This window comes from Anticarsia gemmatalis, chromosome 25 (assembly GCF_050436995.1).
Source record: "Anticarsia gemmatalis isolate Benzon Research Colony breed Stoneville strain chromosome 25, ilAntGemm2 primary, whole genome shotgun sequence".
NCBI classification, from domain to species: Eukaryota; Metazoa; Arthropoda; class Insecta; order Lepidoptera; family Erebidae; genus Anticarsia; species Anticarsia gemmatalis.
This window is the reverse complement of record NC_134769.1, coordinates 1,955,180-1,982,411: the sequence shown is the minus strand read 5'-3', so window position 1 is coordinate 1,982,411 and position 27,232 is coordinate 1,955,180. Positions and strand designations below refer to the sequence as shown.

Here is a 27,232-nt window from a genome sequence, read left to right as displayed (position 1 = left end):
AGATAAACTTTTCAATTATTTGAATCAAATAGGGTTCATGATTTTCGATGTTTCATCAACGCCATCTGTTGTACAATAGATGAAGCTACCTTGGGAATCTCACAAATTCATCGATTGGGAATAATATGTTTTTAGATTCATGGTTTCATTTCCGACGGTAATTAAATGAGTCATGTTAATTAAATCAGCTATTTAAAATCGTGTTATCGATAAACCTTTTGTTTTGAGTAATTTATTATTGAAATTTACTTAAGAACATCATTTGTTTTGCTGACCTAAATAATACGTTATTCTACGAAATAAATTATAGATTTATTGATTTTCTAGATTAAAGTGGATTGTCATAATATCAACCAATAAATTGAATAAAAGTAATAATATAAATCAGTTCAATAATAATATTATACTTTTATGACAAATAAGTATGCAAGAAACGGAACGTTGTGTAGTTAAGAGTTGAAGAGTTCCGAGTATCAAGTTACTTTTCTTTCCTAAAAAGCGATAAATTGTACCTATAAGGCAATTTGACCGCTATCTAAAAACATAATTATGTTAATATAAACTTTGGCATATTTTTTATAAACTTCAAACATTTTCAAATTTTTTAACCAATGGATACGGCTGATCGGTTGTCCGTTAAAATAATATCGATAGAGCGCATCTCTATTCTAACTTGTCTATGTTTTGTGTAATGTATTCATCTGACCAGTGTAAATTAAATTCGTTTTTATTATTTTTTATGTGAAAACTGTGACTATGTGTGGCATGTGTTTTAAATTCCAATGAAAAATTAACAAAAAAAATTAATCAAGCTATAAATGGAATAGGTTTTCGTTGGTAAAGTCGTTAATTCAATAAAGAGTGGAACAACCTTTAATTATGTACTCGCAGTGGCTATAAACAAACATCTGTGGATGTGTGCTTTTACACTTGTTGCACCCACTTTCAAAATGAAAGAGATTTAGTTTACCTGTTTATGAGAAAGTGAACATATCTTATTTACATGCAAAATAATTCATTTCGTATTGATATACCGTTACGATTGTCTAGTGAACGTGGGAAATGTGTTTTGATATTGTTATCGCTGATGAACGTTACGATGCACCTGCAGCACATAACGTTGCATTGACTTATGTGCATCGCGTTTGTTAACAAGGTCTTGCAGAGTGCTAAACAAAATCCAGTTATTTGTTACGTGGTAACTATGGTGCAGGTAAAAAAATACACGATTCGACAAGTCGGTGAGGAATCTGTCCCAAAATGACTCATACGTGGTTACTGACATTCCTGTATTGTTTTGTTTTTGTGGAATGCCATAGTGATGACTAAATAGTGGTCAGAATCAGCGAAAAAAATGTACTTTATCTATGAAGATCGTAGAGAAAAGGTGTTCTATATTTGAAATTGTTCAATGTTCTAATAGTGGTCTAATTTGGCGCGAACATTTTGTGGAATTTGGCAGTTTTTGTGTGTAAAAATGTGCTAAAAGTGGTGTTTTTTAATTGACATTGCAATGGCTCAGAGTTCAGTGGACTCAGATAGACTATCCTCAGCGGGTATCTCCACCCATAGCTCTGGAACCGCTGGTACTGTTGGTGGTTCTGTTGTTGGAGTGAGGCCTGGTGATGCAGGGCTCAAAAGAGAAGATGAGGATGAATATAACCTAGGACCATTGCCTCCTATGTGGGAGAAGGCATTCACACCTTCAGGAGAAGTCTATTTCATTGAGTAAGTGCAGTAATTTAATTCATAATATGTACCTACACTATACAAATACTGAATCTAAAACCACCAATATCTTTAAACAGAAAATGGTTTCTTTTCCAATTGCCTTTCTTCAGCTTAATAAGGTATTTCAAATATTAAAAACATTAGATAGTAGCCTATTTATAATAAATACCACCTCGACTGTACACTGAACAAAAGATCTATTGTTATTTTTTGTTTAGTCATTTTGAAAAGTGTATATTCAATATAAACCCATGGCAACAAAAATCAATTTAGTTTAGATGTGACAAATATGCTAATAGAATTATAATTGGCATTAAATTGACTAACATTTAACAAAAACAGGGTTTAGATTTTATCTAAATTGTTTTTTTATAAAAGAAATTCTTGGTTGCCAGTCTCAGTCCACATTTGTTCTTAGTTCTAGTGTTAAACTCTTTTAATGATATTGATGACAGATTTTTTTTTCTAACATGAAGCAAGCATTGATAACTTATAAATTAGGAATAGTAATGATAAAAAGATGGCTTCGACATGGTTGCTCAGCAGTGGAAATAATAACATTTTACTAATACAGTGTTGTTGGTAAAATTTTACATAAAGCCAGGATCGCCACCAGGTTAAACAAAGACTTTACTGTCATTTAAAATATCAAGTACATTCTTTTTATCAAGCATTTCAAGTTAATCAGTGTTAAATAAAACAAAAATAACAGAATAGAATTTGGATTTCATGCACCACTAGGAAAAAAAACTGTTAATTTGAAGTGACACATTTTTAAGTCATGTTTGGACTGTTTATGGTAATAAATCAAGCTTGCCCGATTTAATATCTTGTTGAACAATTATAATTTCTAAATAAAACTGATTGATAGTGTTCTGCTCTACTGGCAAACAACTATATTATGTGGAGTTACACGCACTATGAGTTTCCTGTTCATGCAATTTTGTGAATAGCTATTCTTAGTATTGAGTTGGTTGGAAATGTATTTGTGCAGTAAAGAGCTGTGGTTTTACAGTGTTAATGAGTATTATTCATGGTAAGATGTTATTTGAATACTTTCGAAACCATTTAACTGTGTCTATAACATGTCTTTTTATGAGTAAAGCGATTAACCTAATAGAATTACCGTCAATTAGGGTTAGGGTATTTTAATAATTTAAACTCTGTTTAAAGTAAATAGTGAATTATATACTGGTTATGGTGTTGGTATAGAACTGGTTCTATGTCTGGCTTTATTTATTTTGTGGTTTTAAAATCAGAAATTGTGTCTGTCCTTCTTTCCTTTGCTGAATTGTTTTTATCTATCATTTCAAGTGAATTAATTAAGTAGTGGATTCAATATTAATTTCTTTGTATCCTTTATTTTACTTTGTTGGTATTAAATTTATTCATGCTATTGTATTGTAAAATTATGGCATGAAAATGGGACTAAAAATTAAATAATATTCAACAGAAAATTCCCCTATTCTGTTTATTATATTATGAAACAAAGGCATTTTTTTAGGAATACAAAGATACTATATTTTTATGTCATATTGGCAAAACTGATGTTTTCCTATTACTTATTTCCAGCCACAACACAGGCACCTCACACTGGCTAGACCCTCGACTAGCGAGAGTCCGGAAGCATTCTCTTGGAGAATGTGGTGAAGATGAACTGCCATTCGGCTGGGAGAGAGTCACTGATGAGAGATATGGCTCTTACTATGTAGACCATATTAATAGGAGGACTCAGTATGAAAATCCTGTACTGCAAGCCAGGAGGTTGAGAGGTAAGAGAATTATAGCATTAGTTATTAAACATATTACTGTTGAGCATATCCATTAGACCATGTATGGGGGCTGTAAAGCACCTTCCAATCTAAGATATTGTGTATCTTTGGATTATTGATGAGTACTATTTTCAATATACATTATGCGCCTTTCTCCATCTGCTATTTTATCCTTTTCATAAACAATTTATTGTCTGTCACAGCACAATAAGGCATGCCTATGTATAGAAAAAAGGGTCTCTTCCCAGAATGAAGAAGAGGCTAAGCCTTAAGTCTGTTATGATGGCCAAGTGTTGGTTAAGACTTACATAAATAAATTTTATACCCATAACTTACATGTGTTGTAGATGCTATTTGTGTAAGGTGATAATAAATAAACTAAAATAAATTCTGTAAATATAGGTCACCTACTTCGTAAATAAAAAAAAACATAAGTTACAAAGTGAAGTTAGGGTCTGGACAGTCAGGCTTTCTAGTAATTTCTAGTATCACATAACCATAATAGAACAATTTAAACCCAATAGATCTTCAATTGCAATACATGTTTTACTCAAAAATATCAAATTTTTATGTAACAACCTGAACTTATCAATGGAGTTACATAAGAAATTTCAATTTGCACTGTGAAAATATCAATTGCAAACAGAAACATAGACAAAGAGTTTATGTAATTTTGAGTTACACAATTATTATGCCAGTGTTAATTATACACATATGGTTATTAAAAAATGAAAGTCTACTTTATTCTACTTTCTTGTGAGTTAATTGGCATTTGTATAGTTATTCATTATTATCATTAGAATTCAGTATGGTTCTGAACCTTATTTATTATATTTAACTTGCTGATATTTTATGAATTGTGAGAAACTTATTTAGGTACTTAAAATATGTTAGAATTCTGTATTATGTCTCTCTTTCATTCATAACCTGTTATCCAATTAATGTTTTAGATTTCATTTAAATATGAATTGGGAAGAAAGAAAACTATTTTCTTTTTATTATAATTGCAATTTTTGCATAGCATGTTTGTTAACTAATATGGAAACTAATGCAAACATGATAATATTAATATCTGTGATGTCTTGCAAAAAGTCGTGTACATAGTCTTTCAATCCTAATCGGCGGTCCTGTATGATGTGACGTATGGTTGTGAATGAAACAAAGGATTTTTTTAAGGATCATACCAAGTGGTATTCTTTGGTCTCTGTCTGCCCTTGTGGGAAGAAGGCATGACTTCTAACATGCATAGCTTTGATAACTATCAATATCACTAAAAGATGGCAAATAAAACCCCATATGGAAAAACATATGAGCTTGCCCTTATCCATGTATTTTTCCTATATAACTTCCAGTACAGTCGAAGCAGTCAACAAATATCTAGATATTCCTGACCTACCATTCATTTCCATAACTCAATGAACACCTGCATCTTATACCGACAAATCTGTTTACAAATCTTTACCTTGCATTTATTTATACAATATTTCAGTGCAAAGTGATTAAGTCTTCATGAAACATACCTCATTCTTGCAGGAAGTGCAATATTTCACTGAAATTACTCTGTAATGGTCCACTTGGTGTGTAATAATTCAGCCGCAGCCTGTTTTATAATGTTATTGGAAGGTTATGAGCATCATTACGCTTTTTATAAACTGATGATCAGCAGTGATTAGGTAAATTAAGTGTTAAGTACCAACTAGGTGTTTTTTTTTGTTGTGTAAATTGGTTTATGTCAACATACTATAGTAACCCGAAAAAATGGTAACTACTGTAGCTTTCCTTGGTTAAGCAGCACAAAATTGCGACTAGGCGATGATAAGAAGACTGATGTTTAATTGTAAAATAACTCATTTCTGTCTTTCTGCCAGTTACAGTTGTCCTTTCGTTACTCACTTTATACCAAGCCATTATTTTTCTTTACTTCCTTAGAGCATCAATGTTTAGGAAGCGCGTACTTATATCACAGATAACCACTGCATATTTCTCTATATCCAGACGATTAATTTACTTCGAATCTACATATAATAGAAAACTATAATGTGCAAATTTCGTAAAGTAAAAGTGTGATATTTTACGTCCAATTATGCGTGTCGGACGTTAATTTGCGGGATTATTCATGCAAATATACCTGCACACGTTAATTGCTGTTGTAGAGATTTGATTGATAAAGCTGTTTACCTAATATGGTTGTAACCACTTTGAAAGGTGTAACCGACATAAGGCACAATGGTCTTCTCGAAAATAGGAAGCTTCTCGAAAATAACGGTTGTTGGGTACAGCCCAAGGGTAAAAATGTGCCCTACTGAAACTTTGTCTGTCTGTCACCAGACTGTATCTTATGAAACGTGATAGTTGAGGCAGTGGAACTTTTCACAGATGATGCATTTTTGTTACAGTTTAAAATATTTAAAGGTGATATTTTTTCTGTTTTTTTTTTTGTAAATTTCAGGGCACAGCCTCATTTTTACGCTTTATCGTCGTTATCACGTGTTCATAAATTTAACTTACTTCAAAAATTAAAACCCGCACTTGGTCAGCATGGTGCACTCAAGGCTTAACCTTCCTCATTAAGGGAGGAGACCCTTGCCCAGCAGTGGGACATTAATGGGTTAAATTCAATTCATTCAAAAGTAAAGGAAAATGATATGCCCAAAGTGAAACATTGGAAACAGGACACTATTCAAACAATACTACGGTTATTGTAAAACGGCATACGTAACGTGTCAGTATTGCGCGTCTATTGTTCTTGAGTTGTGCGTAGAACATCGGAACACATAATCACCGACATGCGAACCGGTTGGGCTTCATTCATAACAGAGACTAAACACATTATTTACGGCTGGTTTTAGTTTACGTAAATATTGATATTTAGAACTGGAATTTTTAGATCTTTGCATTCATTTTCTGTCATTTACTCAGCAAATAAGGTATCTAAAACATAATATATTTAAAATAGTAATGAGAGACGTTTAGATCGATGTTCTCAACGGACCGTTTGTCGGATCAAAAAATATATAGGGACAAGAAGTGTTTATATTTGATATATCTATACGATCAAAGCAAAAGAAACACAAATGCTAGATTTTTTTGTCCTAGCTTCCTCGTACACCCTTCGCAACATTCCAACCAAAAGAAGAGCTAACAACTCGGTTGGTCTGACTTTACCTTAGAGAGAATATGTATATTTGGTAAACAGAGAAGCGATTTTCTGCCATATAAATTTGGTACCACTCCTAGACTTTTGAAAAAACTAATTTATCAAGTATTTTTTACGTCTAATACGTAATACGAAAACAATTAGATAGTTACAAGTGTAGAAAACGCGCTACTTGGCAACCACACTAGAAATTAAACCTACAGCAAGGAAATCTAAAATGCTGATTCACTTTGATTTACCCTAGGACTTGCCCTCTAAGTAAACCTCGGTCAATCTATCATTCACGTAATAACACAGTGCTTTCAGAATTATGTTCACAGCTGTTCTTTAATGTCACTGGCCATTGGACTAGATGTCCAGTCAGATTGCCACTTCTGCAGGAAATTCTATTCGCTCTATTAATGCAGTTTTTAGTACTTCTGATGACAGATAGCTGGAGGCCAGTGTAGACATTAGTTGCGTGTGATTTTAATGTTCATAATAAATTAGATTTATTGAGTGATTTATATTGAATTTTTATTCGTGTAAATCATAATTCAATGCAGCCGACTTGCTGGTTTTACTTCCGTAAGAATAAAGTTGTTTACAGTTATACATTGAAATACTAATGATAAACAGAGACAAAGTAAGTTCTCGTTAGCAGGAAGCTTAAGGCACTATACAGTTTCCGAGCTAGTGGTAGATTCAGTCATTGTAAGGGCGATGTAGTACTATAAATAAAAACAAATCAAAGTTCCTTAATAGGATAATCCCTCGTCGCAGGTGTCATCTGCATATCTTATAGTACGTAATTACAGCTGAAAATTTGTCTTCAGAGAATGGCGGTAACGGGCAGTCCAACGGGCCGACGCCTACAGGAGAGCTGCGCGGCGAGAGATTCACACTAACACTCACTAAAGGGACTCAGGTAAATATTTGAACATTCAACATCTCTTTTAACTTTAGTACATGCTTTAGATAGTTTGAAGTGTAGAAAACGCACAACTTGGCAACCACACCAGGGGCCGAAACAGGTCAGTAAAGTCAGTAAAAGTCAGTATTTTTGGACCTGGTCAGTAAAAGTCAGTATTTTAGAAAATCGGTCAGTATTGTCAGTATTTTTCCAAACTCACACACGTTTTTTTTTGGTTTTCCTTTGCTGTTGGCCAATCTTACATTCTCGATTTGCCCAGTAATCATATCAGAGGGCTGCTTTGGATGCTCGCTATTATGTTGATGATCTACGTAATATATATAATATGTTACTATAAAAGCCCGAACAGTGGTAAATCCTAAGATTTTAAGGTAAAACCTAAGATTTACCAACTCTCAATGGTAAAAGTCCGAACAAGCCGGAGTTTAAAAACTGTAACATATACAGTATATACAAAACTCCTTCTTCATAACTATGTAACGGTATAATTATATACCGTAACATAGTTATAAAGAAGGAGTTTTGGGCAAAGCGACATGGGTAAGTTAGGTTAGAAGGCTGAGGTGGGAGCGAGCGAAGCGAAGCTCCCACCTCAGCCTATGTCGTTATTTTTTTTTAAACCACCCAGCAGGAATGCAATGCAATGCAGAAAAGCACCCCGCGAAGCGGGGCTCCGGCGACATCTCGACATCATCAAGTGAATAGAGGTAAAAGTTCGAAATAAAAGAATTGTTCGGACTTTTACCATTGAGAGTTGGCAAATCTTAGGTTATACTGGATAATCTTAGGATTTACCACAGTTCGGGCCAGTAACATATACATGTATTGAAGCATCACATGACTTCAATAGAACAGCAAATTAAAATTTACAATTTTTTTGAAATCAATATTTTTGAAGTGAAAATTCTTTAGCGCCGTTGCGCACTTTTGCGAAACTTCGTAAGACCTGATTGAAATTTCGTAAGACCTGATTGAAAATTCCTAAGACCTGATTGAAAATTCTTAAGACCTGATTGAAAATTCGTAAGACCCGATTGAAAATTCTTAAGACCTGATTGAAAATTCGTAAGACCTGATTGAAAATTCTTAAGACCTGATTGAAAATTCGTAAGACCTGATTGAAAATTCTTAAGACCTGATTGAAAACTCGTAAGAGCTGACTGAAAACTCGTAAGACCTGATTGAAATTTCGTAAGACCTGATTGAAAATTCGTAAGACCTGATTGAAAATTCTTAAGACCTGATTGAAAATTCGTAAGACCTGATTGAAAATTCTGAAGACCTGATTGAAAATTCGTAAGACCTGATTGAAAATTCTTAAGACCTGATTGAAAATTCGTAAGAGCTGATTGAAAACTCGTAAGACCTGATTGAAAATTCTTAAGACCTGATTGAAAACTTTATTAACAAAGCTTTTTAACACATTAAAAAGGCGATGCTGGTTGACAACGGGGATGGTGGAGACCAATAACCGAAAATAAGCTTTTTAACAGTCTTAAAAAAAGGATTTTGACTTCTCAATTCGACTGTATTTTTTGTTATTTCACACCATTCACCTGAGAAACGGTTTAGAAATGGTCTGTATTTGGTCAGTATTTTTGAATTTTTGGTCAGTAAAATCAGTATTTTCGACCTCGGAACTTGTTTCGGCCCCTGCCACACTAGAAATGAAACCTACAACAAGGAAATCTAATCTAATATGCTGATTCGGTCTTGTTTTACACCAGTCATCCATATGCTATACCACCCCTGTCCAGATATTTTGAATCAAATTTAACTATAACATTGACTCATCTTGCAAGAAGTCTTTCGACGCTTTGTAGCTGTGTAATCATATGTATAGGTATTATAATAATGATCATTTATGAATGTTTCAGGGCTTGGGTTTCACACTAATCGGCGCTGAAGGTATACCAGAGACGGAGGGATATCTTCAAATCAGAAGCATCGTACCGCATAGTCCAGCGTGGATCGATGGTAAGTCTTCTTCTATACTTAACTATGCTATTGACTAACCAGAGGTGGTCATTGTCAGAGATAACAACTTAATATGTTAACTGTTAAAAGAAGTAACATAGAAACCACGTTCTATATTTAGCTTAGGTTCATTAAAGTTAAGCCTTTATAATCCATTTTGTGAAAGTAGACTTTCTGGGACAAGAAACATTTTTTGTTTTCAGTGATATTGAAAAATAAATAAATTTATTTTTTCGCAGGTGCCCTTCGGCCAGGTGACGTAGTAGTGGGTGTGGGCAACCGCGGTGTCCGCGGATTGTCACATGCCCACGTTGCCCAAATATTCCAGTCTATCACACCTGGTACTGATGTCACACTGCATCTTGTAAGAGGTATGAACACACATTCTTTATTCTTTTCGTTATTATAAAAATTCATATGAATTAATATTTCGATTGAATCATTTTGCGGTTTCTTTAAAAATCCTATCAAAAATACTGTGAGAAGAATCCTACTGATTACTGTGCTTAAATACCTTTCTACTGGATTGTCCCTATCTTTACATATTTACTAGTTTTTTTAACACCTAATATTTTAAACTTACAACTACGCACAGTAATCGTGACATAAATATTTTTAATTAAGCGTAGTGCCTTGCCGTCTACAGTTTATGCTTGCAAAAGAGCCACTATTAGTTTATTGTGATATAATATTTCATGTTATATTTCCAGGATACCCTCTATCATTCGACTCAGAAGACCCCAACACTCGCGTGCTAAGTACATTGGCAGTGGACGCGACAACACCAGCTACTTCAGACGCTGTAGCTATGCAGCAGTTGACCAGAGCTTTGCGGACTAGGTAACTTTTAATCATGAGCCTTGCTTTACATTGCCGTTAAAAATAGACAGTCCCTGAGTACGCAGATTTCGTTGATTCATTTCATTAATTCTATACGTGTTTAAACAACACAACATTTTTAAGGAATAAAGTTATGCCGAGGAATAACACAACCAGTCATTAAATTGACATAAAATAAAAAAACAACCTAGGGTACGCAAAAGAACTGGTTGAAGATCTGTTCACTTTATGGCTGGACCTGGGCTTTGAATTCGACACCTCTGCGCGGCAGTCGCAAATATACTTCCACAATGTGACATTTTAAATGCACTGCAAAAATGGTTCCTGCGGTGCCCGCTGATTAGATTTTCGTACAAAATTTATTCATATCTAGCCGGTTGTCTTTAGTTGATAGTGGTAGTGAATCGTTTCGTATTAAACACTATTATAAAGTTCTCAAGCCCACCTAAGGGTGTAAATACACACACAGCAACCTCCTATCTTCCAGATTCAACCTGGACTCTCCGAACCACGAGAACAAAGGTCGAGATCAGACAGATGCAGGGCCACCTCCTCATAGCCCTGGACAGAGGCGAATGATGTCGAGGTCCTTTGATCTAGACGAGCTGACTATTGATGATAGTAATCAGGAGCTGCCAAGATGCCCTTCACTAGATCATGTACTGTCTTTAGCTAGTGGTAAGTCTGTCAAACTTTTCATTAGCTATACTCATAAGACGATGAGGCTCAGAATCGACGGTTTAAAGTGCTCTCTGAAGCTCTTCCAAATTCATCTTTTTTTGGTAAGTCTCCATCACACCTTAGAGAAACCCTAGGTTCTATAAAAGTAGCTATAAGTCTTCTTTCACTACTTAGTCTACCTAATTATTCGTTGACGAAACTCCTGGCTCTATAAAAGTAGGTTTAGGGTAGAGATCAAACAGACGAACAAGGTTATGTCTGCAATAATAGTCTGCCTACACCGATTTTAGAGATTCCTACTCATATACCTTACTTTCAACTGTATTTTAAGAGTCATTGTATTTTTTTTCTGTAATATTTTACATTGTGCCTCTTTTATGTTTTCAGAGCATACATCACGAGCTGACAGCAACGCAATGGGCGGTGCTGGACGAGAGCTGTCTTTAACTTTACGCCGCGGGAACGCGGGCTTTGGCTTCACCATTGCTGATAGCGTCCATGGACAAAGAGTTAAAAAGGTACTTGTGCCGCCTTACTGACCGCTAACAATATTGACTATACATATACATAATAGTGACTCAAATGGACTTTTTACGTTTTTCTTATGTGTATCTTTATTCTCTTTTAGGTGTTAGATCGTAGCCGCTGCGCTGGTCTTCGGGAAGGTGACTTGTTGCTACAAATTGGTGAACACGACGTCCGTCATGCACCACACCAACATGTCGTACAAGTTAGTATAAATCTTGGACATCTTAGCAACATGATCTAGTAAAAGAACTGAATCTATATGCTGCCCTATAACAGTAAAAATATGAAAAATATTTAAGTATTTCTACAAGAAAACCATAATCAACATTAAACTCAATTCTTCATCCTTAATCTTGTATCTTAATTGATACAAAAATTAACAATAAATAAATACCTATTTAATATATTTATTCGCAGGTACTGAAGGACTGTCCGGCGATGCACGAGACCACTCTCCGCGTGTGGCGCCGCAACAACACCAGCGCACGAGCCCCGCGCAGTCGCTCCGCCACACGAGTACAACCTACTTCCAGTAAGTTTTTTTATGTTTTTAGTGTTTAAACAAATACCTTAATAAGAATAGTTATTATCAAAAATAGTCAAAGTCACGTTGCTACTCCACCATTTAAAGTTGTTACCATAAAAGGTACTATGAAAATTACCGCAAAAGAATATAGCAAAATATCTGTCTTGTCGTGCTATTATTAATATACAGTGGTTCATATAATAAAGACAAGTTTAAATGTATAAAATCTTTACAGCGGCGTCAAACAACAATCAACTGATCAGAAGTAAAACTCCAACAGCGGAACAACTAAGATCGCCTAATCTTCACACACAAGACACACTGAGAGATAGACTGAATGGAATGAACTCTGGTAAGTACTACTTTATCACGAATAACATTAAAGAAAAATCCTAACTACGTGACTCTATCAATAACAATATCTTTTCTTTAGTATGCTTTACTTTTCTGCTTCAAGCTGTTAGAAAAAATACTTTCATTTCTACAAGTAAGTATCTATATTTTCCTTTAATATGTGCTTGAAATATTAAATATACACTTTATCTTACCCTTACAGAAGCCACCTATGCCGTCCCAGAACACAAGAACCGCGAGCGCGAAAGTCTCATAGACCGTCGCAGACGAAGCAGCACCCCTGGGGGACGCCTCACTCTCCCAGTCGTGACCCCCTGGACCGAGCCACAGCCAGACAATCAGTGGCAAGAACGAGAAACATGGGTAGACAACTCAAATATACGCAACTGGGCAGAAAACGCCCAAAAGTGGGATGAAAATGGACAGAAATGGGACGAGAACGGCCAAAAGTGGGAACAGAATGGACAAAAGTGGGATCAGAATGGACAAAAGTGGGATCAAAATGGACAAAAATGGGAAGAAAACGGCCAAAAATGGGATCCCAATAGTCAATATCAGAATGGACAGAAATGGGAAGAGAATGGGCAAAAATGGGACGAGAGTAGTCAGAAATGGGTTGAGAATGGTCAAAGGTATGATGATGGGACGAATGGGAATCGGTGGGGGAATAATGAGAGGTGGGGCAATGGGAATTGGGGGGAGGTTCCAACGCCAACTGTACACGTTGATATGAATGCTGCGTACTGGCGGGGCAATGCAAGTGTTGCTGATAGCAGTGATAATGGAGGTAAGAGAAGACCACGTCATAATAACATTCCATAAGAAATGAAAATGTGGTTGTCTAAAAGATAACTTTCATCATTTTAATAAAAATGCAGTAGAGTGAAAAGTCGTTTTTTATTATTTTGATTGAATTTATTTTTCCCTAAGTGTGTCACTTTATCTTACAGGAAATGTTAGAAGCTAAAAGTAACGAAACTGTTCTCTTTAATACCTTTTTATATCTTATTTATAGATATAAAAACTACTTTTAAGCTCAATATAAAATTGACCTGTGTTTTGTGTTCAGGGTTCCCAGAAGACGGTATGCTCCATTCGCCTACCACAGCAGCCATCGGTGGTCTCAGCACACACAGGCAGTCACCATCTTCCAGCCGAATAAGACCGCACTCGCCATCTAATTCCACAGGTAAAATACATTGATAAATCTATAAGCTACGATTTAAAACTGGTCCTTAGGGTTAACATTTTCCTTACTTAACAACTTTTCGTCGTGGTTATACCGGTCTTTATCTTGGTAATGTGTATAACTATACAAAAGCTACAATTGGTTAGTTGACTGGGTTACCGAAAAAATATTGAACTTGTATTCGTAAAAGGTTCATATGAAATGCTCAGGCTATGTAATTTTGCTGGTAAATAGTGTCAAAATTGTAATTACTACAGACGTATACATTTTATTAGGCACTCATTTGATACAAACGAAAAAACGAAACTGTGACGTCACCATTTCGTATTCCTATACTAAAATGTATTTTTGACATTTCATAAAAATTAATTGATTTGACTGGTAGTCAATTAGTCATCTACCCTATTACTCTTTAGTGGACTCATGAGTCAAGCGTACAATGCCGTACAAGTCGTGTCTGAATATACTTTAGCAACTTATATTATTATTTATTCTAGGTCGTCTCAGAAGTCACTCGCCGTCTAACAACAGCGCGACGGACAGATTACTGGCCAACTCACCGTCTACTCGACAAAGCCAATCACCGTCTAACAACTCTTCTAATAGCAGAATAAAGTCTTCACCACTCAGGTAATAATCATCTTTACTGATTTGTATGTAAAGATGTTTGCTTGCGAAAAAATATAAAATAAAATCCCATTTTGGAAACAAAGTATTAAGTCAAACAAAATCATAACATACAACACACATTACGCGATTAGTTTCAGCCTGTATACGCCTTATACGATTAGTTTCAGCAGATAAAAAAAATGGTAATGTTGTCAGGTTACGAGAAACATCTCCGTCACGGCAGTCCCCGTCTTGCTTAGAAGGAGAATCAATGGCTCAACCAAATACGTTATACGTCGCTAACTATCCACAAGTAAGTATAATAACGTACCTACTTATAATTATTTATTCTGTATTTATGACATAGTATAATTGATATTGTAAATTTAGTATAACGTTATAAGCGATTTGTTGTTCAACTGTAAACTTGAATAAATAATTAAATTCAATTTATTTTTTGGGTAATTTTTTTTAAATCAGCTTGAAATGATTTTAATTATTAAACATTGAAACTAAATCGTCTTCACTACTTTAGCTTATTCGTCGAGTTCAAAGATATTTTAAAAACGTTAATGTGATTCCTAATAATTCTAGGTCTCGCTATTATGGATTCGAAAGGTTAGTTTGTAGATAGGACGAAACATCCTTTTGTAAACCGTGTGAAACAAGTAAAAAATACATGTAATTGTGCTACCAGTAAACACGTTTAGAAACGGTTGCGTTGTATTTTTCTCTTCCTTAGCCTGTTTGAGTGTCCCACTGCTGGGCAAAGGCCTCCCCCTTCTCTTCCAAATCTCCCCTATCGGCGGCAAGATCCGACCAGTCCTTTTCAAATGTTATTCATTTATTTTATTAGCATCTAATATTAAAATTTTTTATACGTCAGGTGTCAGGCGGTGGTGGTAAGGATCCTTCAGCAGACGTAGTAGTTCGGCTCGCTCGTGGCGCCGCGGGCTTCGGCTTTCGTATCGTGGGCGGCACGGAGGATGGTAGCCGGGTGGCCGTCGGATATGTAGTGCCGGGTAAGTTGCCTATAACAAATAATCTAGACACGAATCTTACATATTATGGTTTAGAAATAAGTAAATCTTAACTATTTGTTGTAAACTCAATTAATAACGGGTTTTATTAAAGCTTAAAAGTTTAATGCCACATGTTGGCTTGTGACTGAATACAAATCTGTCTTTATGTTATAAGCAATGATGAGGAATGTGAATTTCTATAAAATCTCACTTAAGTTAAAAGCAACAAAAAAACATATTTTACGTCACCGTAGTATAACCCGTAATTGCGTGCACGCACGAGTTACGTATACCTTACATGCACGCATTAATATCTGTATTAGTTTTCTCCTAACTATATTATGATCATTAATTCTTTTATGTGTCCAGGTGGTCCAGCCGATGGTCTACTACGGCCAGGAGATCTTCTCACATCAGTGGACGGCATACCATTAGCAGGTGCGACACATACGAGAGCTGTCTCGTATGTCTGCCAAGCTGCTTCTAGAGGACATGTAAGTATTTACTTTGTTCTATTAATGTTTATAAGAAAAAGTAATTAATAAAAATATAAACAAAACAAACCTATAAAATTTAAGCTTAAGTTAAGAAACCGATTTTGTATGAGGACTAAAGCTCTATTACCTAAGCTATTATATAATTTGTGACGCTCATAGCCAGTTGTGCTCACCGATCGGTAAACGATCTGTGGGCTAAGAAAGATAACAGTCGTTAAGCCATATCAAAGGCCTTTCAGGCGGCTTGTACAACTTTGATACTAGGTTGACCACTAACCATACAATATATAGATGTATAATATTAAAGAGCTAGTGGTTAAATTATCGTTTATTTATTACAGGTAACTTTAGGTGTGAGACACAATCGTGCCGACATTCAGCCATTAGGACTACCCACGATGGTGGCGCCATTACCGCACCAACCTTTGCTTACGTAAGTTAGATATAAAAGATTAAATTAAATAGGTACTTTTATTTCATTATCCTAATTTATGAATCTTATTTCATATTTTATCCTTTTAAACTACTAAACCTTAACACATGTTAATCAGAAACATTAAAACTAAATCAAATCATTGATAGTCTATACAAAAATATAAAATATCCTGACGTATTTTTACACTGCCTTACAGCGCGGAGCCATCAATGCATCACATCCCGCCAGTTCAGTACAATATTCTTCACCCTGCTCCCATGTACCCTCCCGCCGCGCATGTACCCATGTGAGTATTAACAACTGCATGCAACAGTAAATAATGTCTAAATACATAATGTCAAAATCACGCCTTCCCGTAGGGGTTCGCAGAGATCATAAAAAATGTTAAGTAATAATTGCCCGTATATTCTACCCCCAAACACTATTTACTTGCTTAAAATGACATTTGTGAAAGGTTTATAGCTATTTGATAGTTTCTCGTCCGATAAATATATTATGTCGTCAGATTATAATATCAAAATGTGAATTATTAGTATATAACTTACAATAATAAGTTAAATTACTATATAACTTTCTTTTATGATTTAGACAAGCCAAGTTCTTATGTACTAATAATATAACTGCCTGTGGCAGTAAAAGCGACTGCCGATCACGAATTTTCTTAACTTTAACTTTATAAGAGTACTAGCTGACCCGGCAAACATTGTTTTGCCATAAAAATTAAATAAAAAAACATTGTCCAGCGGAAAAAATTGTGAATCTAAACCATTCTCAGATCCCCTTGAACACACACAAAAAAATTAATAAAAATCGGTCCAGTCGTTGAAGACAAGTTCAGTGACATACAACCTTACAGAAGAATTATATATATAAAGATCTTGAACGAACTATAGTTCTATTTAAAATTCTATAGGTATGGTGTACAATACGATACGGCGACCGGTGGATGGGCATCGGTACCTTATGATGTAACAGTGACGAGGAACGAAGGCGAGGGATTCGGCTTTGTTGTGATTTCATCGGCTAACAAAGCTACTAGTACTATCGGTAAGTTTGTTTTTTAAAGCTTCACATTCTCATGTTATATCTGACAATATTATTATGTTTTTAATCTTAATGTATTGTTTCTTTTTTGTTAAGATGTGGTCCGTGCAGTAACGCCATAATCAATAATAATTCATTCTCATCTCATCATAACTCAACTCATTTATACTTTAGAATAGAATAAATCGTTCTCAAAACAAGAATCAAGGTCTTTCTGTAACCAATTTTGCAATTACTTTGTCTTTACTGAATTCTTATAATAATAAGTGTGGGTTTGACTTTTCTCTGCATACAGGAGTTTTAAGTTTGATCGTAATGCCACAATCTAATGTGACAATAGTCACACACATCGAATAACCTTTACGATTCTCTAGCTAGCAATTATAAATTGCTTCGTCTTTCCCAGGGCAACTGATCCCCAACTCGCCGGCGGCGCGCTGCGGCTACCTGCACGTGGGCGACACCATCGTGGCCATCAACGGCGCGCCCATCCGCAACGTGCCGCACCCCGAGGTCGTGGCGCTCATCAAGCGCTCCGGCGCGCGCGTCACGCTCACCGTGCTGCCGCCCGACGCGCGCGACCAGCGCGACTGACACGCGCCCATCCGCAACGTGCCGCACCCCGAGGTCGTGGCGCTCATCAAGCGCTCCGGCGCGCGCGTCACGCTCACCGTGCTGCCGCCCGACGCGCGCGACCAGCGCGACTGACACGCGCCCTTCTCGCTGCCCAGGTACCAGTGGGACAACCAGTTTTGAGGACTAGTGTGATGGAGACACGGCATTGAAATCAATTTTTGATATTGGACTTATACTGTGGACTAATAATCACTTTGATATTGGACATAAGTGTATTAAAAACACGAAATGCTAATGACTTATGCATCAATGAAATAACCACTTTAAATCAGACTTTTAGTGATCTGTGTACTCAAATATTATTGAGGCAAATTATTATGAATGGGACTTATATAACACAGATATACGCAATTCTCTGTTCTCAAATATTGGTCATTTTAAGTCCGACTTTTGTAAAAGAAAAATAAATTTTCTAACATGCATGAAAGAAAAATGAATTTATGAAAGCTACGATTTACTTAACTATAGTCCGTCATTCATTCAAGTGTAAAATTTGAGCCATATTATTGTGTAGTACATATTAATGATGCAATCAAAGATATACCTAACAACATGAAATTAAATATCTATATAAATTGTACTATATGCTTGTCGTCCTATTCCGATTGTATGTAGTGCTAAAACGTGTTATAACTATTCCGTCCTATTTTAACAAATTCTTCCTTAGTCTTCCTATTAGCTACAATAAAATTATTGTCAGCTATGAGAATCCTCTATACTTCAAAGAAAATACCAACATTTCGTCAAGTTGTTATGAAGGGGGAAATTATCCAAATATAGACCCCTAGTCTAGACTGGTGCCGTTTATACCATTTGTATTCTTGAAATTGATAAAATTATGCTCAAAATTTTGTAGTACATAATATAGCACAGTATTTCAAAAGGTATGAACTGAAGAGGTTTTCACGAAAGTTTAATTTTAGTGTGAATTTTATAAACAATATGGTGGATTTTTGTAGCTGACATAGAACAATTATAAAAGTATTATGAAGTATACAATGTATAGTAAATCCTCTTTCCTACGATAACTAGATTTATCACTAGGAAGCAAAAGTATTATATTTACAATATAGTTAATTCGCAATTAAAGCAGCTTGGATGAAATTTTACTAATCTTTCGGTTAGGAAGATAATTCAGTAAAACATGGTGTTGTAATATAAAAATGTTTGAATGTCCCTGTTTAGAATCCTATGTCTAAATCTCATAAAGTGTCGGTTAGCCTTATCTGGTAGATAAAGATCCACCCGGTAAGGTAACCATACTTAATTATACGATCTTGTTATAAATCTCCACACATTGATCTGTCAAATGTTTGTGAATATATTAAAATGTGACTTATAAAATTTAATGACTAACTTACATTATGTGATGATACCCAGCAGATGATATACATTCAAAGCTGGCCTTATTATGTCCTACGGTTTTCTATAACCTATCGTCGATAAGGGATAAGCCTCTAAACAAAAATTAAGTTGTTGTATACCTACACTATTATAAAGTAGCTCGGTAATAAAAAATAACGAGTAAATATCATCGGTATGTGTCGGCTTCATAAAGGTCCATATCTATATACCGTATGAACTAACAATATCTACGATTTCATCTCGATTTCTACTGGCGGTTACTTACTTTGATTGAAGATAGCTTATTGAAAACCATTAAACCATCGGTCAGCGACAAACGACTACTTAACTAAACTTGCCAGATAGTAAACAACTATTTGTGCCAAAAGATAATGAAGAGAAATAAAGCTTTAATAAAGAATATCTACACTAGTTATTAAGAATAAGTATAAATTCTTAAAATACATGATTATTATGTGTATATGTATACTTATACGCCAGTTGTGATTGCCCGTTTTTCAGAAATAGTGCTGTCCTTTTCTATAGCCTATGAAATAGTGAGATAGTCATACTTGCAAGCTGAAAATAATGTTATTAACTTATTTTTTGGATATGAGAAGTGATAATGTATCTGTCTTACTAATAAACGTTATGTAGGCTTTGATTATAGTGTTTTGTCACTTTCAATCAAGTTTGAAACTACATATATGTACAAAAACACTCTTTAACTAACATTTATACATGTATAACATAACGCCTAATCTGAGTTTTCACGACGTCTATTAGTAATACAGTATATAGTTTACTAAAAGTTTCATGCGGTCTCCGTCTTTTTAGGTCAAAAAGAAAAGGACAGTATCATTTCTGATTTTGAATTTAATAAAAAAAAAACAGGCAGTTTTATAAGCTCTTGCTCAATATGTATCAATATCTTATAACAAAAGATATTTTTCTAAACAGTAATCTCTCATGTAAATATTCGTTCATAATCGTAACGTTGAAATGTAAAATTTAGTACATAAATCAATTTTTTATTGCATAAGTTTATATGAAATAAAATAAGATCTTTATGCCATAAAATGCTTATGCTAAGCTATTATTACGATTTGACTTCATTCGACGTTATATTTGAGATATTAATGAATCTCTACAAACTATATGAAAATTGAAACATTGTTGTTTAAAGTAGGCTAGATCCATTTTGCTTGCTACTCAATATGAGTTAATTAATGCAATCTTTTGGCAACAAATGTTTTATGATAAATGTCTATTGGATTTGAGTATTACATTTCTTAAATGTATTTGGCCTTCTGGCTTAAGTTAATGAACAGACAAATGTATTTACAAAAGCTATATGTGAAGGAATTGATATTATAAAACTTAGCTAATGTTGGTAGCTAACCTTATTATAATACAAACAAAATATATAGGAATTTGAGATGATTATTTCAATAAAATTGACTACATTTTCATAAATGTTTATCTCATATATAATGAATTGATTATATTATTAATTGATATTATAAATCATTATTATTATTGCATATTGTATTGCAGCTCCATTTTTAGGGCTTCGTAACCGCATGGCGAAAAACCCTTATAGTTTTATTTCTAGTAGACATTTGACTGTTAAATTTTATCTTTTACTAATTCCTAGTTTGTACGGTGACTGTCTAACATATTAATTAAATATTTATAATATAATATAATTTGGACCACCGAGATTGGAAAACTTACTTGTTTAAATAGATATAGTATACCATTACTTTATTATTAACTTTGCCAATACTATGATTAAAATAATTTTAAGTATATGTTGTAAAATGTTAGCTAAGTATTGTTTAGTGCAGATGATATTAACTTTGGAAACTACTTGTTTTGTACAATTGAAATTCAACCTTATGTACTTACTACATACGATTGATGTTATTTGGGACTAACTGCTTAGTGCTACGTGACATTGTTTTATGGTTCAGAAAATCCCAAAGTACGAGAGAAAAATAAGAGAAGTACTTTGAGTTAATATTTACGAAATTGAATATTTTAAAATATTTATTGGTTGGCCCTTGTCCTTCAGTCGTATGTACAATCACATAAAGTTGCATTTCAAATATATCGTCTGACTTCCATATGAAAAAAGCATTATTATCATGCCCAGTTATATTAATGTTTTAAATGTTGTTCGTAAATGTCCATTTTCTTTTTAAAGGCATATTTATAATATTAAAAAAAATTAAAACCTTGAAGCCGATTTTATATATGTAAAATAAAAGCACGGGCTTTTCTTTATAGCCGGGAATTGTAATATTAGTGTGGACTAAGTTTTCAAACAAATCAGACGAGTACTACGAGATAGGTATTATAACTGTGCAATCTGTGCATACACAATGTAAACCGAAAATCTACAAGTTTTAGAAATCAAGAGATGAACGAAAATATTAAAATTCTTATTTTATTTATATAAAACAGTAGATTCCACTGATAAAGACGTTATTTGTCAGCATTTACCAACATCGATATACATTTTTTACTATGCATAATGTAAATCAATATTAGAGATGGACACATGAAAATTTATTTCCTTGTTTCCAAATGTCTGTCTTGTCTGAAAACTTCAACCACGCTACAGAATTGAAGATTACATATAATTTTTCAATATTAATTCAATGTGTAGCTATAGTACCCAGAAATTATTAAGTCTGTTTATGGCAACTATTATGTTCTATGAGTATTAGGTCCAGTTTCACAACCTCTGGATAACCGTCAGATATCTTATCAGACGTATTATTGACAGTAATTTTTATATGCTGTCAATTTATCTAGTAGACAAGTTATCTGACACTTATTAACTGTGAAACTGGCCGTTAACTACCTACAATGTATTGTTCACAAACATGCTAGCTTTATAATGCATTTTATTTAAAGTACTAGAACTAAACTTTCAAAGTTGTTTTAGTATGAAACTTGGAATTGAAGTAATAAACTTGACAGCTAAATACGTTTATTGTACGCCCTGGTTGTGTAAGTAGTGTAGTATTCAATGTATCTATGAAACTTACAGTAGAATACTTCTTCTTCTTAACGTATGGCTAGTGGTCAATCTAGTGTCAAAAGAAGAAGAAGTAAAACACTGAAACGAAAACTCAAATTTGAGCAATGCTTAAAGGCGTAATGTCTTTGTAATTTCAATGCAAATTGTAAAGATTAAAGCCGTATTTGTAATTGATGTTTTTGTATTTGGCTGTCAGTTTTTTGTTTATATCACAAATAAATCTTGTATAGTATTTTCTATTTGTCTGCCTACCCTCCAAAATAGGCGTGTTGTTATGTACGTAGTCTAATTAGTCATAAGATTCGCAATAATCAACGTGCCTTTAATGTAAACATTGTCTTGCCTTACCCAAGATTGTAAAAAATGATTTAAAAAATGTTTATTTGTATAAAACTATATCCAAAGAGTGCTCCATTCCGAATCAAATCAGATCTGTAGACCCTATGTATAACGATGAAATAAGAGAGATTTACTCAATAAATATTTTTTATTTATTACCCTGTTTTATTACACTTATCCAAAAAAAATACGCATCTTAACACAAAAAAATAATTGATAATGGTGCGTACACACTATAAAATGTAGCATAAATATTGTGTTTAATAGTGTGTACTCACCTCTACCTAACTTTTTTATGGATAACAATTCTAAACCATTGTTTAAAAGAATAAATGTTACCAAGATCATTTTTATTTCATTTTCTCAAAGAGAGATCACAGAATTTTGAAGTTCTTATTTATCTAGAGGTTTTTGTAAAAATATAATTGAATAAATTATCAATGTTCACAGCCACGATGATGAGCACAAATAGTTTGTTTTCAATCATATAATCGTCTACAAGAATAAGGAAATCATTTCGTTTTTCTAATGTTGTGCAAAAATAGCCTTAATTATTTAGCTTCAAAATATCTCTATTTTTTAACTAACCAACAACTGTCAAGCCAATGTCCTTTGCAATTTACCCTTTACAAACCAATAGCAACCGTTACCAAAAAAATGATCGCGGAGCAACAGCAGCCATGAGTTCGTCAATATGGGATTCTACCAGACAAATATGACGACCACCGGTTACAAACCCCAAACTACGCCATCTATTGGCGTACACCAGAACTATCTCTGTCGAAATTCTTGTAGACGAATATATTAAAAATACTGCTTTACAAAGTTGCTGGAGCGGATCTAATGCCATCTCCACTGGGTCCAGCAGCAGCCACTTCCAAGATCCAGTTGGTATACCTATCAACCCTGGCGAAAACGCTTGGGTATTCGTCCGTGCAGGTCTGGTGGTATGAGGAAGTGCCGATGATGACATTGTTGATCACCATGCCTGCGCCGGAGTTGCCGCGGCAGATGGCTTTGCCGGGAGCTTGAGCACAGATCACATCTGGAATGAAAAGTAGATTTTAGAATAATTAATGTGTTCCTACCTTAGGACTCTTCACTCATTCATTATCAGATAATCTCTTTATACTTTCCTTGCCTTTATCCTCTACTTTACTCTAATCTGGACAGTGACTTCAGAAACCTCACACCAGTTCACGTCTTTTGTACTACAGTTTATTATTGATCATTAAAATGCCTGACAGCCAAATACTTCTGAACATAACAGGCTTTTTTCACAAATATGTGCAAAATACTAAGCAGAAAAAGAGTACTGACGCTGCCTTTCAGGTTTTCGTATACTTGCATACTTAGAAATAATAAATCTGATAGATTAATATCTTTTGTCTATTGGTACTCACCCTCAGTGATAGTAACTTGGTCTTCGAGACCGCTGAATTTGTTCTGGCATTCAAATACGTTCATCTTGTTGAAGTAACCTTCCTTCAACAGCTCCATCTGAGGTCCTTGCTCCTGTCATGTAAAAAAGGTTAACATTGACTTCATTTTGATAATAGTGTGTCTATTTAATGTTCATAAGCGCACAAATATATCGAAATATTTAAACAGTGCTATCTAGCGGCGATCATCACAACTAACGTAATCCTGAATCACGATCTAGTTTAATCACGACTTATACCAGTGTGATTGAATAGTCTTTTGCTGCGAAGTTGATAGACAACCCATTTCTCTTCGAAGGTAAAAAAAAGATTTACACCAAAAAGCAAACAACATTTTGCACATTTGAAACCAACTTACAGATTCGAATCCCCAGCTAACGACCTTCAGAGAAGTGCCATCAGGGATGTTGAAGAACGCAGGAGGGAGGAACAGCACATTGATGGTGTTGCTCATGCCCAGAGCTCGGGCCAGGAACAGCACTGCGATGTCCCCAGCCCTTGGAGTCTCGGAGTATGTGGGGTGTTTCTCGAAGCCGCTCACCGCGACCAAAGTGCCGCCAGTCATGCTCGATGTGGAACCAGCACGGATTTGCATGTTTGAGAGGATGGCACCACTAAGATGGAAATTAAATTGAATTTAGATTCAAGTTAGATTATTGCTCTTTTAAGTATTTTAAGAAGTCTAGTTAGTTTTTTTTAGAACTTTGGTCTATTTATTTTACTTTATTTGTTTCGTGTTACTTCACGATGTACTAGTTAGTATGTTCTAGGTTATTGTAAAATTTATTTCAACTTTGTAGCCTCATTCTAGATCTTCTTGTATAACTGAGGAGTAGTCTGTCTGAAGATCTAAAATGAACTTTAAATTGTTATTGCATTGAGTTGAATTTGGTACTAGTTAAATAGGAAATATTGAAATCAGATAGAAATGTCCTTACTAAACGTATTCAAGCTGAGTAGAAAAACTTCAAGCTAAGTACCTAATCTAAAAACTCCAAACACAAATTTATTTTTTACACAAAGTTTTTAATCTAGATTCGATCGAAAGACTCACGTGAAACAGAAGCCAGAAGTCAGCACATGGAAGGAAGAGATCAGTGAGCCGACGCATCGTTGGATGGTGATGCCAGCCATGGGGTAGCGGTACAGGATGGAGATCGCGTACGGGAACTCCTCGATGGTGGTCGGAGTACCGCCCACCACGCGGCTTTCTGGCGCTGCTGATGCTGATGCAAAAGTAAGGAAGGTGTAGTATGCCTTCTATTAAATAAATAATGTTTATGATTTGATGCTCATGATATATTATTATGTTTCTATGTAATACCTAACATAGTTAAACTTAAGATCGATAAATCAAAATAAACGTGAGGTAGATATACCGCCTTATTTTTATAAAATTAAGTTAACCTGAGTCTTTTATTTCAAATGTTTTATGAAACTTCACGTCAATAAATATTTATAAAAACAGGAAGGTCGGCACTCTATCACAACACTCAAGCTATGCGTAGGTAAATACGCGTTCTACCTAACTAATTCATAACCAAGTCTTACTCCTACAACTGAAGCTTTAGCTATACTCTTTGATTTACTAGTAGTTTGCACTCTAAGTTTCGGCATATGAAAAGATAGTTTAGGACCACAGTTAAGAACAATCGAGAATTCAGCGTACAAAGTAGGTAAAGTAAAATTTTAGTCTCGTGATATTTTTGAAATTCTAAATGCTTGGCGACTATATTGTGAAAATAATGCTTTTAAGGTCCCCAGACCAAGACCCCCAAACAGATAGAATCTTCTAGGTTTATCTTTAGTTGACGATTTCAGCCCATTTATTTACATGTGTATATTATTAGCGAAAATATTTTGTTGTTATGTATCAAAATAGAAAAATCGGCCGTAAAAATACGTTTCTTTTCACTTACCAGCAGCCACCAACGCTAGCAACAGGTATACTACGGAAACCATTGTACTGTGTGGCCAAAACACTGGACAAGGGATGATCAACGAAAGTTACATTTATACTCCTTGCAATTTTCGCTAATCTTAATCAATGCAGAGGTGCTTAATGATACAGGGTGGGACATTTTTATAAAATGACGTGACTATGACATACTTAGGTACCTAATATTTTTTTTGAACTGCGCTCTACTTTGAGTCTTTAAATACACAGTCTCATCTGAAGTTCGGTTTAGAATAAGATGATCATTCGTGTCTAGTGTTCAGTCAGGCGTCATGAAGGCAACAGAAGATGAGCTTAGGTCTTCATGGAATCTAGGCCGTAAGTTCTCAAACTCTGCCTATTAGGAGTGACTAAGTACGTCCTTAGTAATTAAAATAATGTACCCATAAGCAGTCAATAGATAGTTAAAAGAGATTGAGCCTATATACGATTTACGATAGTTTGATTGGATCACCAAGAAAAATGTAAACTCGCGAAAATATGTTCTTACCAGTGTACAAAACTCTCTAGCTTTCTAGAACACCTAGATATAAATAATAATTTACAACACTCTGTATACTAATTCCAGGTTAAACATGAAATATTGATCGAAAACAAGCTGATAATATGCAGTGCCAATCAAGCACGTACGAATTATCTAAACCTTTGAGATTTGCGATAACTTTATATCATTAATTGGTTATTTAAAGCAATTGATGTTATCGCCTCTATTTATGTCATTATTTATAACTCTTCGATCGGTAGTAAATAATAGAGGATAATATTTACAGTTACCGTTAACTAGAAAGTAATTAAGAAAGAATAATTATTTATTAGCGCTAAATGTGGTAATAAAACATGGTGAAGAAAATGGTAAAAATAATATTTTTTTAAACTTTATCTGTATAAAAATCATTTAACGAACGATCAAAAATAAAAAAACGATAGGTACATACCTATCGTACCTATACCAGAATGAAGATAAAGATTTATCTACTCGAATTTAATTTTTAAATATGAAAAGGTAGTAGGTAGGTATGTTATATATGCTATGTTAATTAAGCCTTTCCTAATCCAAAAGTTACCTTCTTAGCGGGTTCTTTAAAAGTAAAAGTGAATTCTTTGTTATCGAAGCTTAAGTTCACTGCCAGCGTCGTGTCACTAATCTTCAAGCCCCGTAACACATTCCAATCTACTTGCACTATCA

At 34.5% G+C, this 27,232-nt stretch overlaps 2 protein-coding genes across 4 annotated transcripts; one reads left to right on the top strand and one right to left on the bottom strand.

Annotated features, from left to right (window-relative positions):
• The first annotated feature begins 697 nt into the window (after nucleotides 1-697).
• On the top strand, nucleotides 698-22,803 carry Magi (membrane associated guanylate kinase, WW and PDZ domain containing protein magi). 3 transcript variants are annotated; one of them, XM_076131305.1, is made up of 21 exons: nucleotides 698-1,728; nucleotides 3,304-3,503; nucleotides 7,476-7,567; nucleotides 9,451-9,550; nucleotides 9,790-9,921; nucleotides 10,261-10,390; nucleotides 10,860-11,068; nucleotides 11,459-11,589; nucleotides 11,700-11,801; nucleotides 12,017-12,131; nucleotides 12,361-12,477; nucleotides 12,682-13,266; nucleotides 13,549-13,668; nucleotides 14,166-14,298; nucleotides 14,494-14,590; nucleotides 15,164-15,299; nucleotides 15,669-15,793; nucleotides 16,138-16,229; nucleotides 16,429-16,518; nucleotides 17,146-17,279; nucleotides 17,683-22,803. In XM_076131305.1, the coding sequence occupies exons 1-21, from the start codon at nucleotides 1,514-1,516 to the stop codon at nucleotides 17,868-17,870; spliced, it is 3,243 nt and encodes a 1,080-aa protein (XP_075987420.1). In that variant the 5' UTR covers nucleotides 698-1,513; the 3' UTR covers nucleotides 17,871-22,803. The 3 variants fall into 3 exon arrangements, with proteins under 3 accessions (XP_075987420.1, XP_075987421.1, XP_075987422.1); XM_076131306.1 differs by having other exon boundaries at nucleotides 699-1,728; nucleotides 10,878-11,068; XM_076131307.1 differs by lacking the exon at nucleotides 698-1,728 and adding an exon at nucleotides 2,710-2,767.
• On the bottom strand, nucleotides 22,777-26,110 carry LOC142984023 (trypsin beta-like). Its single transcript, XM_076131322.1, has 5 exons — nucleotides 26,009-26,110; nucleotides 25,144-25,315; nucleotides 24,448-24,703; nucleotides 24,051-24,162; nucleotides 22,777-23,692 (listed from the first exon to the last, which is right to left on the bottom strand). The coding sequence occupies exons 1-5, from the start codon at nucleotides 26,049-26,051 to the stop codon at nucleotides 23,466-23,468; spliced, it is 810 nt and encodes a 269-aa protein (XP_075987437.1). The 5' UTR covers nucleotides 26,052-26,110; the 3' UTR covers nucleotides 22,777-23,465.
• Nucleotides 26,111-27,232: the final 1,122 nt, after the last annotated feature.